Here is a 17,682-nt window from a genome sequence, read left to right as displayed (position 1 = left end):
TGTGTGTGTGTGTGTGTGTGTGTGTGTGTGTGTGTGTGTGTGTGTGTGTGTGTGTGTAAGTGTTGGGGGGTGAGGTTGAAGGCAGCTGGCTGTCATTGCTCCTGCTTAACAAACCACTGGAGATTTCATGGGCATTAAATCGTCTCTCCCCACTCCCAACTTCTGTTCTCTGAATTAAATAATCACAGAGCTTTTCATCTCCTCTCCTTGGTCTTATTTTTCAAACCTGTGCATGTGTAAGTATATCTCCAGGAAGAAAGTTAGGGAAACCAAAACCACTGAGGAGGTGCAGGTGCCTGCTGAGTGAGGGTGCATTGCTTCTCTACACCTCCCCTTTTGGGATTAGGGGATAATTATGGACAATGAAAATAATAGGAGGGGGCTTGGTGGCAGCAGAGGCAGGCATACTGGTGCTGCAGGGGCATTGGGACCTTTTGATCTGCAGTTCTTGTTGCAGAGCCTTCAGTGCTTTCATCTCCTCCAGTTGTTGTTTTCTTTTTTTTTCCCCTGCTGTGCTTCCAAACAGATACTAACCCAACCCAGCACTCAGCCCTCCCTGCTGGGGGCTACTCAGGGGAGAGAGGGCTGGACCAGACCAGTTCTGGTCCCCCTCCCCTCTGGACATATAGGAAATATTTGCAGGCCAGGCCTAGTGTATTTTGAAAAAGTAAAGTGTTGGGCAGGATTCTGTGGAGGGAGGCATGAGAAATGAGGCTGGGCTATAGTGCGGTGGTGGACTGAGCCCAACCATTTAGGCATGCAGGCCTCCCACTGAAGCCTAGGACCCCCAAAATTACATGCCTCCTTTTTCTTTTTTTTAGATTTTTTTTTTTTTGACAGAGAGGGAGACAGCGAGAGAGGGAACACAAGTAGGGGGAGTGGGAGAGGGAGAAGCAGGCTGCCCGCTGAGCAGGGAGCCAGATGTGGGGCTCGATCCCAGGACCCTGGGATCATGACCTGAGGCGAAGGCAGACGCTTAACAACTGAGCCACCCAGGAGCCCCACATGCCTCCTCTTTCTGCAGCCACTAGAAAACTGGGCACAGGACTACCCTTCTCCCAGCTTCTCACACAGACTGGGGCAAGCAGACCCCCTAGTTCAATCTCCCATTTCTAGATAGGGAAACTGAGGCCCTGAACAGGGAAGGGATTTGCTCAAGGTTACATAGGAGCATAAAGTTCTTGCCCCTCAGTTCAAGGTTTCTTCCTCTAAGTACGCTGGTACACTGATTCTGATCCCCTCCCAAGCTTCAGTTTCCTTACCTGGCCTCTCACATAGGGTATGGTATATATAGGGAAGTGGGTACATGGTAAAGTTCAGGGTCTCCATTGTTCATTTGGTCCAGCTGTTCCTCTTCAGGCTTTCCTTAGCTGCCTTGTCACATCTGTTTCCCTGGAGTTAGCTCCTCTTATTCTTCATCTGAACTGGGTGGGGGAGGGTGCCTGTCTTTGATGTCACCCTTGCTGGGTTAGTATTGACATAGTAGAAGCCTTACTAGGCACGCATGGCACCCACCTCAGATATATTCTTCTCTAAGGAAGTTTGGGAGCCTAAGAGGTGTGTAGCAAATAGATGGCTTGGCTCCCAGAGCCCCCATCATTCCAGGCAAGCTGGGCAGGGAACTTCAGCAGCCTCAGGAGAAAGTGGGGCATCAAAAAGGCTTACCAGGAAAGCCAATTTCTAGGAAGAAGTGATGTCTGGGTCACCATACCTCCTAGACTGGAGAAGTCCCTATGTGTTTGGGGCTAAAGGGTAGAGAAGTGAGGCTAGGAAACCTGCAAGGGGCATGCAGGGAGAGTGAATCTTGAAGGTCAGGGAAAGGGGTTTGACCCTGACCTTGTAGGCGGTGTGGAATAATTTCGTAAGTAGAGGAGTGATGCACTGAAATCAGGGTTGTAAAAATGAATCTGGCAAGAGTATGGAGGAGAGGGAAGGAGTGGGATTTCAGTGTTATAGCAGGGAAGGACCAGAGGGAGCTCAGCTAAGAGGCTTGTGTCATCTTCAGAGGACATGGGCTGGCAGCTGAGGAGCTAGAGTAGAGAAGGTGGCTGCAAGAGGCCCCATCACAAGGGTCTTTTATTGAACATCTGCTCAGTAACTAGAGAACAATTTACCCTTTCCATTTATCATCTCTAATTCTTACAGTGATCCTGCATGATAGCATTTTTTTCATTTTCTAGATAAGGTGTTTTGAGTCTCAGGGAGGTTAGGCTGATTTCTCAAACCCCCCACTTGTAAGGGATGAAGCTGGCATTTTAGTTCTGGGCTGACAAACTCCAGCTGAATTAGATTTCAGTTGAACCAATGTTGTTTGAGCTCCTGCTCTGTGCTGTATGTAGTGACTATAACATGGAGGGTCCATTTGAGAGAGATGAACAGAAAGACCGAGGCCTGCCAGAATGAATTATCCTAGGCTGAGTATGTTAACTCATTTGAGGGGCTGGTGGTGGGCAAATGGGAGGCAAGGCAAGAAGGCCCATTTTGGGGTCTGTGTTGCATCTAGAGGTTATGGGATACCCCCTTGAGAGGAGGTGCTCCTTAATGGAAGGCTGCAAGTTAGGGGAGATGTGGTTGTAGGAGTAGCATGGGTAAAGCTCTGCCAGCAGTCTGTATAACTTCACAAAAGGATGCCAAGCCAGGCGGCCCTTCCTTCAGGCCCTGAACAAATGGTTTTGAGAGTGGACCTTGGCTGTGGGCTTTAGAAATGGGTGATTCCAGTTCCAGATAATCTCATAGGTCATTTCTTTTATTATTTTTTTAAAGATTTTATTTATTTATTTATTTATTTATTTATTTATTTATTTATTTATCAGAGAGAGAGAGAGAGCACAAGCAGGGAGAGTGGCAGGAAGAAGGAGAAGCAGGCTCCCCGCTGAGCAAGGAGCCCAATGCAGGACTTGATCCCAGGACACTGGGATCATGGACCTGAGCCAAAGGCAGACACTTAACCAACTGAGCCACCCAGGTGCCCCATAGGTCATTTCCTTTAAATAATAGCTCAAATTCTGCGTCTTTGTCCCCAGTGGCAAGTTTCTGTTTGAGTCTTTTTTGGCCTCTCAAAATTATCTCCCAAGGAAAAGGAGAGTAAAGGAGTGTGTTCCACAATCTGGGAGTGGTGGTGGTGGAGTTGCTGATGAGGAGAGCAGCCACATTCTGGGTTGGCAGCCCTTGTATTCTGAAGTCTGCATGCTTTCTGGAATGTGCTAGGTAGGACCAAAACAGTGGTAGCCAAGTGAGGACTGGAAGTACTTCAGAGAAAGCTCAGCTGGGCTGGGACATGGGTGCAAGGGGAGGGGGAGATGGTGGCTTTCAGGTGTGAGGGGAACCTGTACAGTCCTTGCTATCAGTCTTCCTCCTACAACTGGGAGCTAGCCCTGTACAGCAAAATGGCATTGGAATGGGGACTCCAGCGGCCTGGGGGCTGGTGTAAGCTCTGTCACCATCCAACTGTGTGAACTGAGGTAAAGCCTTTTCCCAAGTCTAGATAGTTTCCTTTTCTGTGACAAGGTGACAAGGAGTTAGCATCTCCCACCAGGACTGATTAATGGATTGCTGGGAATGGCAAATGGGAGGTGAGGGAGTGGGGAGTGCTTTGTAAACTGGTAAGTGCCCCATTGGGTGAAGGGTGTCTGTTGATTTGCATTTCCTTTGATGTTGGTACGTTTAGGTGAATTTGAATTGTTGACCTTTCTGGCCTAGGCTACAGAACATGGCTAGTTGAAATTACCTGGTTAATCCAGAGCTGCTAGCCACTAGCTGACTGGAGGCAACATTTTAGGTCCCTGAATATGAAAGGTGGCTAAAAGAGCAGCTAAAGCCTCCTGTGAGATACCAACGTAGTCACCATCATTTACCATTTGGGGCAACTGAGGCCCAAGGAGTTTTGGTGACTTACACAAACCAAGGAGTTTTGTTGCTGGAAATTGTCCAACTATAGTTTGAAGAAAATATTTTTAAAAATTAGTTGCTATGTTTTTGAGCCTCTGCTATATACTGAATTTTATTTGGTATACATATATACATTGGTTTTGTTCCTTACAATATTTTTAAGAGGTAGGCACTCTCAATACCCTCATTTTCCAGTTAAGGAAACTGAAAGAACTTGCTAGATTTCCCCCAGGTAGGCAGAACTGATTATAGTGTAGAACTGACTGCCTCTTGTTGGGGAGAGGGCTTCCTATCCTCACCAGTGCTTCCTTAGTTACCATGCCCCCATACACAAGGGCAAGATGGGCCCAGAGTAGGCTTGTCCCCAGGAAGACTGCTTGGTGGAGGTCTAGGGAACTATGCCTGGTTGAGGTGATGCCTCTGGAGCTACTGCATAAATCCATACACTTCTTCCCTGAACTCTAACTTGGCTGAACTGGCCCCAGGAAGCTGAGCTGGGAGTAAAATATGTAAGGCTCAGGCTGCAGATGTTTCCTCCTCACTAAGAAGGGTTCCTGGGGCAAGTTTGTGGCTCCTCTCCTGCTTGTGTTTTGAGAGGAAGGGAGGAAAACAAAAGCTCTGTCCTAGTAGCCAGCCTTTCACTGGTCCCAGCATGGCCTGAGGCTGGTCCTGGGAGCAGAGATGGCCACATCCCACTCCCTGCCATGATAGCAGCAGCTGCAACAAACTGCCCCTGCTAGAGACCACAGAGTAGCTTTAGAGTGTTCCCTTACGCACCAGTCCACCAGAAACTTAGCCACAAAGGTTGAGAAACCCAAGCGTTGAGGGGCCCTGCATTTGGCAGGACCACTTTCTTGGCAGAAACCATGAGGGGACTCAGCTCCAACCTGAAAAGGTTGCAGAGTCTGTCCCTTGCAGTCCCCTTTGCCTTATGCCCCACTTCACTCTCTCGGCCAGTCAATTCTGTGTTCCCAAATAAAGGCACATAGCCCATTGGGGAAGGATAGCACTGGGACCAAGTAGGGTAGCAAGGAGCGTGAAGAAGGCATCTGGGCCAGAGGTAGCTAGGTAGGGCTGGGCTAGAGGGATACCAGCTATGGGTGACCCTGCCACCTCCTGTTCTACTGTCTTGGGGAGACATAATAGACATTATGTGTGGCTGTGGGGAGGTACATGGCCCTGGGAAGGACAAGGTAGGGAAATGGGAGACAGCACAGTTTCAAGGCTGGTCCTTGCCAGCAAAAATGACCCTGGTCCTAGTTAGGAGGAGGGCCTGAAGTTGTGGGAAGAGAATCCCAGTCCCAGAGATACCCCTGCCTAGTTCACCCACTCTCACCACACACACGCTTTTAAAACTGCCCTTAAGCAGAGGACTTTGTATAAATTCACACTCTTGCTTTTAAAATTCCCTCACACCTGGCTCTTCCTCAGTATGGCCAAGGCAGCTAGTCCCTTGGGCTCCCCACACAGTGAATACCTTTCCCAAATAAGTGTTCTTTTACACATGTTCGCTACTTCCTAAGAAACTGGGATCTGACTTGGAAGGTGGTAAGAATAACAGTAATGTTAATCTTTCTCATTTGCACTGCACTTTACATTTTACAAAGTGTATATGGTGTCCATTATCTGATCTAATTCTCACACCACTCTAGTGATCTCCATTTCATAAGTGCTCAAGCCTAAGAAGGGTGCCTTGGCTTGTTCAGGGTCCCCTAGCATGGCCTGGAACCCAGCCCTGCAGCTCATGGCTCCTTCCACAACACACTGCAGATTCCTGTGGCAGGGAGGGGGACAATGTAGAAAGTAGTGGGCTGGCTTTTACCCCAGTGGCACACAGGAGCAAGGGAAAGAGAAGGCCCATAGGAACTGCCTTCCAGCCAGGGTATCAAGGTTCTCGAAAACGACCCTCTTTAAGATTCAATTTGCCTAATCCCTCTGTTCATAGGAACTCCATCCCCAAACCCAGCAGGGGAATTCAGCCTTCTATCCACAAGGATGTTTAGGCTCATGAGGTTTTTCACTTGGCCCTTGGTCTTCCTGATGCCCAGCCATACTTACTAGTCTCACTCATCCCTTCACCTAAATCATTGCCATTTCTACTAACTCCTGTCTGACAAGGCCCAGATTGAATGCCTTCTCCTCAAGGCAGCTTTTCTGAACCTAGGGGGTGTCTTTCTGCTTTTCAGATTTATCCTGGGATATGATAACAAGGTATGAAGACTGATACTCCACCATGCATCTTAAGATGGGAGCTCCTCTTTAAGACTTGTATTATGTTGTATCCTATATATAAGACCCTCTCCCTATTAGCCTAGGAACTTCCTCAAAAGCACTAGCTGGGGTTCCCGCTTCTTGGCCTACCTTGTAGAACTGAGTTTAATGTCCATCACTTACCAAATGTTCAGGAGAGGTTTGTTTCATAAATTCCACAGGGGGGGAATACAATTTCATAAACAACTCCACTACTCCTATCCCATCTCTCCCATGTCTAGCACCATAAATGACAACACTGTCAACATTTTCAGGGTTGAAATAAAAACATCTCTGTTTTGAAAAGTGGGGAATTCAGATAGATGATAGAGCCCCTATTCCCATCTGATTCCTGAGGAGGGGACTCTGAGTGGTTATGTGTGTGTGCATGATTGTGTATTTCAGGGTGGTGGTGGCACTGTTTACTGTAGGGATAACTCTTGTCGGGGAGGGGGAGCTGAGCTGAAACAATATCATGTAAAAATATGTCATCCAGAAAAAAAAGAAAAACCTAGCCTGAGCAAATGACATTACATATCTCTGCAGAGAAGGGATCAGATGATATCTTTTCTCTTTTATTTTCTGGATAACCAGCCATTATCTTGCTCCAAGTTTAATATTCAGTTATGCAGAGTGCTCCTGATGGAAGCCTGGTCACACTGATGATTCAAGTGTCAAGCCAAGCAAGGCACAAGGCACAAAATTAATGTTTGCAGAACAGGATCAGGGGCTCCAGGAGGGTTCCTCCAATTAGGTCAGGGGCTAGTTAGCTGCCAGTCTCTCTCCACCCCCAGTACTGGTCCATAATCTTCCACTGCGAGTGAATATGTGTCTTATTACTGTTGCCACCAATTATAGGGTTGATGTGTTGGCAAACTACTCCAGGGACACCAGCAGGGTTTGTCTGTCTCTTTCTGGCTCCCAGCAGTTGTTTTTCCTCCTTTCTTTACCCTAGCTCCCTGTCTGCTGGTGGCTACCCTACAGAGAGGGGCCACGGTGGTGAGGAACTTTCCAGGGATAGGTCATCGGGTTTTAGCAGGCTGGTCACTGATCCATCTGTCAACCAACTGTAGTCACTAGAATGAATATATCAGACTTGGGGTGGAGGACATGTGTTGGGATGGGTGATGGATAGTCATTTTTATTCCATCTCTGTAGCATTTGGATGTTTGGAGGATTGGAAGCCTAAACCAGAACGGTGTGCTTTGTACCAGGTTTATTAATTTAATAGCTGTTGAGAGCCTAACTTCTAGGCCAGGAACATGAATCATGTGGAGTTATGCCTTCAGGGAGCTCCCTTTCTAGATAGGGAGCTAAAAGAGGGCCAAAATAATGAGAAGAAATAGTTTGCCTCACAGTTCTAAAGTGGAACATGGGGGGTTCCAGTTGCCAAGAGCCACATTAAAAAATTTTCCCAGTAAAACAGTCAATAGAGTCTGACCTAGACCTACCCCTCACATAACCACTAGAGGGGGAAGTATGGCTAGGCTTCTTGGACCAAGGATACCGAAGTCTAGAGAGTGCCTTGCCCCAAGGCCACCATGCGCTTTTAGCAGATCCTGGATTGCAGCTCTGCAATGTGGATCTGTGAAGCTCCTATTCTGAACTTCTGAAGGTCTGAGCATGTGCAGGTAGGCAATCTAGGTAGCCTGTGGGGAAGAGATGAAACTTCGGGTCTACTTTTCTTTCTAGCCCCAGGAAAAATGTCAGTGAGAACCCAGACTAAGGTGAAATTGAGGCCTGGATCTTGCAGAGCCCAGTGAGGACTCAATGGGCTGTTTTACCAGATGATTTTCAAAAATTCTGTGTCAGGGCGCCTGGGTGGCTCAGTTGGTTAAGCGACTGCCTTCGGCTCAGGTCATGATCCTGGAGTCCCAGAATCGAGTCCCGCATCGAGCTCCCTGCTCAGCAGGGAGTCTGCTTCTCCCTCTGACCCTCTTCCCTCTCGTGCTCTCTATCTCTCATTCTCTCTCTCTCAAATAAATAAAATTAAAAAAAAAAAACAAAAATTCTGTGTCATCGGAGCTTACCTCCCTGCTGCCTTTCCTGCCTCCCCCTATCTTACCCCCTTTGATAATTCCTCCTGTAGTCAGTAGCACAACTGAGCATTTCCCACATCTGCAGTTTCCCCTGCCCAGTGTTCTGGCCTAGGGTATGCTACTGAAGGGAGTGAACCCAATGAGGGGCTGGGGTGATGGCTGTCTAATTGTTCAATGTAGGGTTTTGTTGCCTTGGGGCCCAGAGGAGACTGGCCCAGCAAGCCAACCATATGGAATGCATTAAGGTTTTCCCTACATTTTCTTTTACTTTCTTTCTGGTTCCACTCAAGCCTGAACTAACAGACACCTGTGAAAACAAACCCAGCCTGGCTTCTTGCTTACCAGTATACTCTATCTTTGTTTCTCTCATCTCCTCTAGACCCAACTGGGATGCTTCCTGACTGATGATGTTATAACAGTGCTTGGAAGCCAGAAGGCTGCTTTTTCAGCTGAACATACCTGAGTTGTCCCCATCACCATGGAGAGTGGAAAGGATGAAGCTTCTCAGACCAAGGGAGCAGTAGCCTCTATGGACACCCAGGACCAAGGGGCAGAGAAAGGAGCCAAGAACAAGGCAGCTGAGATAACAGAAGGGCTAGTGTCGGAGCCACCCTCATCTGGCCCAGGTAGGCTGAGGAAAACTGCCATGAAACTTTTTGGTGGCAAGAAGGGTATCTGTACCTTGCCTAGTTTCTTTGGAGGGGGCCGAAGCAAAAGTTCTGGGAAAAGCATCTCCAAGAAGGGTCTTAGCAAGAGCAAGACCCACGATGGCCTGACTGAAGCAGCCTGTGGCCCTGAAGACATTGTCAGTGAAGGAACCAGCTTTGCCTTACTCTTGCCCGAATCGCCCTGCCAACTTCCCAGTTCCCAGAGTGCCCATGGGGTTTTGGAGAGCAGCTCCAGATGCAAGACATCTGTGGCTAGAGCCACAGAGAAAGCTGGGGCTGAGAAGGCTCCCTCTGTGCCCAAGCCAAAGAAAGGCCTGAAAGGTTTTTTCAGCAGTATCCGCCGTCACCGGAAAAGCAAGGTCTCTGGGGCTGAACAAAGTGAGCTAGGGCCCAAGGGGCCTGAAGGGACCAGAGCCAGGCCTCATGAATATGTGAACTCAGCCATTCTGCCCCATAATGAGGATATCCTCCAAGCCTCCAGAAAAGAAAATGCCAAACCCCAAGATGCTCCTGGGCCAAAAGTTTCTTTAGTACCAGAGCCTTCTCCAGTAGTCACTGAGAAGACAGCCTGTAAAGATCCAGAAAAACCCAAGGAGGCCTATGCCTCAGTACTTCTGCAGCCCAAGCCTGCCTCTGAAGCCAGTGGCCCAGAGGAGTCCCACAGTCCAGAAACAGGGGAGAAGGTGGTGGCAGAAGAGGTAAATCCACCAAATGGCCCTGTTGGGGACCAGCTAAGCCTCTTGTTTGGGGATGTCACATCCCTGAAAAGTTTTGACTCACTGACAGGTTGTGGTGACATTATAGCAGAGCAAGACATGGACAGTATGACAGACAGCATGGCCTCTGGAGGCCAGAGGGCCAATCGAGATGGGACCAAACGAAGTTCCTGCCTGGTGACCTACCAAGGAGGTGGGGAGGAGATGGCCTTGCCAGATGATGATGATGAGGAAGAGGAGGAGGAGGAGGTGGAATTAGAGGAGGAAGAAGAGGATGTCAAGGAGGAAGAAGAATATGACTTAGAATATCTGTGGGCAAGTGCCCAGATGTACCCAAGGTCCAATCTGAATTTGGGCTACCATCCCATCACATCTCCAGGCCACCATGGCTATATGCTTCTTGACTCAGTTCAATCTTATCCTGGCTTAAACCCTGGGGACCTTTTGACTCCTCAGAGTGACCAGCAAGAGTCTGCCCCCAATAGTGATGAGGGTTATTATGATTCCACAACACCTGGATTTGAGGATGATTCAGGTGAGGCCTTGGGGCTTGTCCGGAGGGATTGCCTGCCCCGAGACAGCTACAGTGGAGATGCCCTGTATGAGTTCTATGAGCCAGATGATAGTCTTGAGACCTCCCCACCTGTAGATGACTGTCTTTATGACCTCCATGGTCACAGCTCTGAGATATTTCATCCCTTCTTGAACTTTGACCCCTTTTCTTCCTCTCGGCCACCTGGGGCAATGGAGACAGAGGAAGAACGGCTAGTGACCATCCAGAAACAGTTGTTGTTTTGGGAGCTTCGGCGAGAGCAGCTTGAGGCCCGAGAGGCGCAGGAGGCACGTGCCCGAGAAGCTCACAGCAGGGAGACCTATACCCAAGAAACTCATGCCCGAGAAATTCATGTCAGAGAGGCCCAAGCCCAAGAGGCCTATGCCAGGGAAGCCCAGGCCCGAGAGGACCATGCTCAAGAGGCTCAAGTCCGAGAGATTCAGACTTGGCAAGAGAAGCCCATCATGGAATATCAGATGAGGCCCTTAGGCCCATCAGTGATGGGCCTGGTAGCAGGGGTATCAGGGGCCTCTCAGACTTCCCACCGGGGAACCACCTCAGCTTTCCCTGCCACTGCAAGCAGTGAGCCAGACTGGAGGGACTTCCGTCCTCTAGAGAAGCGTTTTGAGGGAATCTGCTCCAAGAAGGATCAAAGTACCTGTCTGATGCAGCTCTTCCAAAGTGATGCTATGTTTGAGCCAGACATGCAAGAAGCAAACTTTGGAGGATCTCCCAGGAGGGCCTACCCTACTTATTCACCCCCTGAGGAGCCAGAGGAAGAGGAGGTTGAGAAAGAAGGGAATGCCACTGTGAGTTTCTCACAGGCCCTTGTGGAGTTCACCAGCAGCGGGAACCTCTTCTCCAGCATGTCCTGCAGCTCTGACTCTGACTCATCCTTCACTCAGAACCTCCCTGAACTGCCCCCTATGGTGACTTTTGATATCGCTGATGTGGAACGGGATGGGGAAGGCAAGTGTGAAGAGAATCCTGAGTTCCACAATGATGAAGACCTTGCAGCCTCCTTGGAAGCTTTTGAGCTGGGCTACTACCAGAAACACACATTCAACAACTACCACAGCCGATTCTACCAAGGTCTGCCCTGGGGTGTGAGCAGTCTCCCTCGCTACTTGGGATTGCCTGGCATGCACCCTCGGCCTCCACCTGCTGCTATGGCCCTCAACAGGAGGAGTCGCTCCCTGGACACTGCGGAAACCTTGGAACTGGAGCTCTCCAATTCCCACCTTGCCCAGGAATACACAGTGTCTGGTGAGCTTCAGGCTCAGCAGGAAGATTCAAATGAAGAAGAGGAGGAGGAAGAATGGGGCCGAGACAGTCCTTTGTCCCTTTATACTGAACCACCAGGGGCCTATGACTGGCCTGCCTGGGCTCCCTGTCCTCTTCCAGTGGGCCCAGGCCCTGCCTGGATAAGTCCCAGCCAGTTGGATGGGTCTTCTGGCCAGTCTCCATATGGGCAGACAGCCTGTTGCATACCTCCTGTGGCCATGTCAATGTTGCTGTCAGTACCAGGTCCAGAGCCAAGGGTACCTGGGATATCCAGGCCTCAGTTATCTCGGCCTTCACACCTACCCCTTCCCATGGTCCCTTGTTATAACCTGCAGCCACAGGCTTCTCAGAGTGTGAGGGCCAGGCCTCAAGATATGCTGCTGCCTGTTGATGAGCCCAGTTGCTCCTCCAGTTTTGGAGGCTTCAGCCCCAGTCCTCTGTCCCAGGCCAAGCCTGTGGGCATCACTCATGGCATCCCTCAGCTGCCCAGGGTCCAGCCTGATCCCCAGCAGCCTCAACCCATTCACTACAGGGCTTCCAGCCTTGACCTGTCAAAGGAGATGGCTGAGCAAGGTGCCTCTCTCCCCCTCCCCACCAGCTACTCCTCCACTGCTGTGAATGGAAAGCTAGCTGAGTAGTCATCATCTATTCTGGAGTAGGGGCATGGGGCCTGAGCATGTGAATGGGGATGAGGGGTTGGGCAGAGGGGTGGGGGGATGGGGATTGCTATTTAACTTGAAAATCCTTTTGGCCAAGGAAAGATCCTATGAGTTTTTGCCTTTGTTTTCCCACTTCCCTCTTCTGCCAATCTGTGGTCACATTCAGCTTGAGTACATCTGCCCCAGGAGGCTGCTGCTGCTCTGTTGCTCCAGCTTTTACTTTTGGGTTTTCTTGTTACCCACGCAGGGTTTGGGATGCTGTACTTTTGTGCCTATTCCAGTTGCCCAGTTAGTGATTATATATATAGCATGCCTCCTTGACACAGGCTGAACCTTTAGTACCCCTGCCACACCCCTACACACAGTGAATAATGAACCACTGATGAACAGCCAGGTCTGCACTGCTTCCCACTTGAGGACAGGGGGCTTGTTTGCTGTTGACAATGTGAAATACTGGTACAGATCCTCCCCATCCCCACTCCCTTCAGTCTTGGCATAGCTGTCACCATTACATCAGATGATTATAATCCATTCACCCCAGCTAACTGTCCTTAGGATCAAGTAGCATGTGTCTCACTGCCTATTGCTGTGGACTTTGGCATTGTAACCAGATGGGGGCCCTTTAACCTGGTCTGCCATAGCTTGGGTTAAAGACAAAAATGCTGTCCCCTTAATGGCGTGATCAAATTCAGTTGCAAACAGAAGACAAAATAGGGTTGTATTGTAGATACTGCCATAAGGCTTGAGTTGTGGAATGATAAGAGTTTTTTCCTTCTTCCTCTCTTAAGCTTGTGACGTCTGAGTTACAGACACTTTTGAATTTTTCTTTAACTCTAAAGGAAACTTTCATAATCTCATCACAAGGAACATATTCTTTTAATTGAGATACAGGAAGAGAAGCAGCCTAAATTAGGCTTGGCTATAAGGGGGTCAGGGTTTTTGCGGGTTGCAGGGGAAGGATAGGAGAGAGAGGTCCATTTGTCCCTGCTGGCAGGAGAGAATTTTACACATTGCATAGCTCAAAGTAACCCAGCTTCTTAGAAGAGAAAATTGTTTCTCCCCCAAAAGCAAAAACTTCCTAATCCTTGCCCACCCCTCCATTTGGATGCTGTAAAGAGGCTCCAGAGACACCAGGCTAGCACTCCCAAGAAACAGGATACCAAAGGCATTCTAGGCTGCTGTTCTGGTTCTCTAAAGAGCTTTCATCTTCTAATTAGCCAAGTCCTTAGCATCCTCAAAGGATCAGCCTTCTTGAGAGGACAGTCTGTGACCTGCCCTCATTCTGCCAAGCTGCAGGATTCTGATTGCATGGCAGTTGCAGCCTTTTATGGGGTGAATGGTACACTCACTTCTCCACAGTTTTCATGTTAAACTATCTTGGAAATACTGGTGAAGAACAGTTGCTGTCAGGAAGACATTGCAACAGGCTAATCTAACCTGGCTCAACCTCTTATGAATCACCAATAAGAGAGGGTTCCTTTTAATTTCTTGATTGGAAATAGAATATGGAACATTTTTTGCCTGGGTGTGTTGACCCAAATTATAAACCTTGCCTTCCTGCCCCTGTCCCTTAACCCACTTATCTCCATGCCTGTTAAGAGAAGAGGTCAACCGGGCTCTTGGGAACAGAGGCTGTTGGCTCCCTGAGTCAAGAGGGCAAACTTTATGGCAAACTTCCTCTTGGCCAGAGAATGTATCTGTGCTGGTTTTTATCACCATTTCTCAGATTGGGGTTGGCAGCGATCCTTCCCACAAAGAGCAAGCCTGTCTGATAAAAGCTTCACCCCTGGAAGTACCACATGAATTTGCGTGACACTAACACCACTGTTCAGGGGACCCAGACCAACTCTCCAGGCTCATTCTGTCTGCATTGTGAAATACCTAAGTCATGGAGTTGGAGAAAGAAAAAGCATGAGGAAGGCCCTCCTCACCCCAAGCACAGCATTCCAGGAGAGAAGTGCCCAAATTCTGACCATCTGGCCTCTTACCAAAGCTGCCCTGGGAGGGTGGGACTGAAATAGGCCTGGCTGTTTGGCAGGAAGTAAACACCAAATGCCTTTACAACAGGGGAAACCCCACTACTTGCCTCCTCTCTCTCTGCTTGTCCTTCAGGGCAGTTAAAGCTCCTATCTGTATATGGACTGTGCCAGCCACAGCAGGTAGTAGAGCCATCACCAGCCTCCAGAGCCTGCTGAGCCTCCAGCCTATCAGAAGAGAAAAAGTAGATGGTCAGCCTTTGGCCAAGGGCAGATTATAATCAACTCTCAGTGAAAAGAAGACAATAAGAGAGGTGCTGCCCCTGAGGGGAAGTCATCAATCATCCTAATACACTTTGCTGGGCTTTGGAAGGTCAAGTACAGAGTAAGGCCTAGAACTGAGCAACATCTCATGGTTTAGACATCATTGCTGCCTGCAAGTTCTTTCAATGTCCTTACCAGCCCAAGGACAGGATCCTCACCACCAGAAGTGGGACAGTCTCAGGGTGAATGGCTACAGAAGCCAGGCTCCTTTGGGTCTCTATATCCAAGCAGTTGATGGCCGAATCCCACCAGCAGCCTGGAAGAGGAAGGAAGATCTAGCTGGAGACGTGTTGATGGCAGCACAGGCTGTCATTGGGAGAGCCAACTAATCTCCAGGCCTCTCCCCAAAGATAGCCAGTGCTTGCTTAGCTGGCACCAGACATGCCCCGGTCTACTAAAGGTATTGATGTCAAGCCCACATATCTTAGGCTGTGACCAGACGAACACCGTGTCTGCATTGCAAGGTCCTGGAATAATGCTTGTGGGTGTGATTTCAAGGGAAGATAGGACTTGAGAGGGGGTGTCTGCCATCATCTTGCTACCCAGCAGGCTTATTCAGTACCAGACAGCTCTGATCCTGAGAATTCTCGGATGGGAGCAGTCCATGGGGAACCAGTGACTATGGATAGAGAAGGCCAACTAGCAGGCTTCTTTCAGGGCTACCAGTTTCTCAGTGCTTTAGCACCTTCAAGGAAGCCCTGCCTTGGGGCACTCAGCTTGGGCACCTGTTCATAAGCCTCCTGGGCCAAAGGCTTTGGTCAACACTGTTCTCTCTTCCTCCTCAATGCTGTACCAAGCAGGGAAGTAGCTTCCTACACCCAGGGTGTATTCCTCTCATCCTGTTGCTAGCAACTTTCCCACCCTTGCCAGTGCCACCACCCCACCCACCCTCGGCCCCTGGGCCCAGTTGCTAGAGGGAGGCATGGGGGATTTAGCAGGGAGACTTCAAGTTTACCCATGTGTATGTTACATCCAAGTTGTTTTTAATATATATATATATATATCAAAAGTCAATTATCTATTTTTGTATTGTTTGCATTTTATATTCATGGAAAACAATGTTTATCAATTGTTCTTTTCTGATATATTTTATTTTTAAGTGGTGCTGTTTACAGTTTTAAACAAAACAAAGATGACACAAAAATTGCTGCTGCTTGTGCAGAGGGCTGGCATCTCAACCGCCTAGGGTCCTCACTCTTTCCCCTCTCTTCATCCCAATGTATCTTACTATCCATCCCCTCCCTCCATGATAGGGACAGCAAAAGATGCCCAGGTACTATGACAAATGCCAGGTGACTCAGGCATGGAGAACCTGGTAGATAGCATGTTGTTTATGGCTTTATTTTTTTCTTTTGGGCCCTGCCCCTTCCCCATGTGTAGACCTTCTGGAAGTACCCATCTCTCCTCTCTCCCCCCCCTCCTTTTTATGTTTTGTGCTTTCATTTTGAAATGAGTCCCCATGTTGTGCTATTTGTCATGCTGAGTTTCTCCAAAGGAGCATTTTGGGGGCATTCTCAACCCAGTGAGGAGGACATGGAGTTTCTATCATGTCACTTTTCCCTAAGAAGCTAAAGAGACAGATAGCAGTGATGCTTCAACCACCATGAATTGGCCATCTCACTGGGGAAACCCTTGCATGGGACTTTCCAAGAACTCAGTTGACATTTGCCCAGAAGAGATGTTGGAGAACTCCTTGACCCCTCTTGCTGCTTTGGGGGTATCTCTCCCCCTACCGCCATTTCTCCTGCCTTGTCCTGCTCCCGTTCACATACGAATGGTATTAAGGGGGAACAGTGACTATCAGGGTAATGTCTTGCTGGTCTGATTCCCACTTTTCTATCCTACAGTCACTCCAAAGAAGAAAATCCACATGGCATGTCTATGTATGAGGGTTGGGCCTACTGAGAGGCGGGGCTTTAATTATTATTCTTGTTACTATTGGTGCTTGTTTTCCCTGCTGTATATGGGGGCGGGGTGGAGAAGAAATGAGGAATGTATATTTAGCTCATATTGAATAAAATGGCTGGAGGACAGAGGGAAGAAATCGGTAACTGCAGTACATACCCACCCCAGGTGTAAGAGTTTTTTCTCTCCCAGTGTAAAATGGGGAGCATGGTCCCTGGATGTGCCCTAGCTTCCCCTTCCTTATCCCTGAGACATCACATAATTGTCCAATCCTAGCTCTCACTGGATATCTTGATGCATTGCCTATTTGTTACAACATATATTTCTTTTGCTGAATGCTAATAAACTGGGTTCAAGAAGGACCCCTCCCCCCATCACAAAAGTGCATTCTTGTGGTCTGTTCCACAGCAGCATGCCTGTGACCCATGGTTGTTGGGTTTGCCCTTGAAGGGAAATGGAGAAAGCAAGGAGGTTGGCAGGGGTTGGGGATCACCCACTGGGGAAACAGAAGCCAGAGCTGAAAGTAAAGTAGGGGAAACTTCGGTTCTTCGTCCAAGTCATGCCCTGCATCTGTCTGATGCAGTGTTGGTAAACTCTCCATCACACTTTTCACATTTTGAGAACGGCCAGGGGCTGGTTAGCACTTCTAAAATTAGACTCAGTTCATGCAAGTGTGCTGACCTCCCCACCAGCCAGGAGGCAGAGGTGTGGACTTCCTACTGATGGCTCCATCTAAAGGATAGTACTGATAGTGGGACTCTCCAGCCAAGCTGCAGGAATGGCATTCTTCACCTGGGTTTATGGGCTGAGATGCTTCCTGGGCAGCTGCCTGCTCCACCTATTCAGCTGTGGGGTTGAGAGGGAAACATGTGTTTTACCATTGGCTCCTGATAAGCAAGGGCTTCTAACACCTGCTAGTGGGCTCCCTTGAGTTCTTCCCAATTGCCATGCCCAAGCCAGAAGCCCTGAAATAGTAGCTACTTAAAACTGCTATAGACTGTAGACAGTACTGCCATAGACACATAGGTAAACTCCCTGGGGTCCCTTCCCAGATTAGCAAAGAAGTTTGGTGGCCCCCAACACCTCATGAATCAAGCAAAGCAAAATAAAAGCAATTTAATGAGAGAGAAAAGAGAGAAGCTCCTGGGAGGGAAGTTAATAATTCATAGATATTGAGTTATCTGCCAGGGACTGTTCATGGAAGGAAGAGGGTCACGGTTACTCAGAGAGCTTTTGGAGCAAGACCTTCTAGGAAGGTCTTATTACATCCATTGGGAATTCAAGGGGTTGTGTAGTTTTCATCCCTCATTAATCAGTTGGGCTTGGGAAAATCCCTTCTGAGTTTCAGTTTCCGCATCAATAATATATGGGTGGCATGGGCATAGATTTGACTAGACTAGTTTCCATATGCAAGTCAGAA

At 48.7% G+C, this 17,682-nt stretch overlaps 1 protein-coding gene across 1 annotated transcript in view; it reads left to right on the top strand.

Moving 5' to 3' along the window:
• AMER1 (APC membrane recruitment protein 1) overlaps positions 1-16,841 on the top strand; it is a 20,847-nt gene extending 4,006 nt beyond the window's left edge. Inside the window, exon 2 of the mRNA XM_025863861.2 lies at positions 8,557-16,841. Coding sequence (XP_025719646.1) covers positions 8,656-12,036 — 3,381 coding nt within the window. The 5' untranslated portion in view covers positions 8,557-8,655 and the 3' untranslated portion in view covers positions 12,037-16,841. The remainder of the gene's footprint in view (positions 1-8,556) is intronic.
• Positions 16,842-17,682: the final 841 nt, after the last annotated feature.

This window comes from Callorhinus ursinus, unplaced genomic scaffold (assembly GCF_003265705.2).
Source record: "Callorhinus ursinus isolate GAN/ISIS: 27379988/994484 unplaced genomic scaffold, GSC_fseal_2.0 scaffold66, whole genome shotgun sequence".
Classification (NCBI taxonomy): Eukaryota; Metazoa; Chordata; class Mammalia; order Carnivora; family Otariidae; genus Callorhinus; species Callorhinus ursinus.
This window is presented reverse-complemented; position numbering and strand designations above follow the sequence as displayed.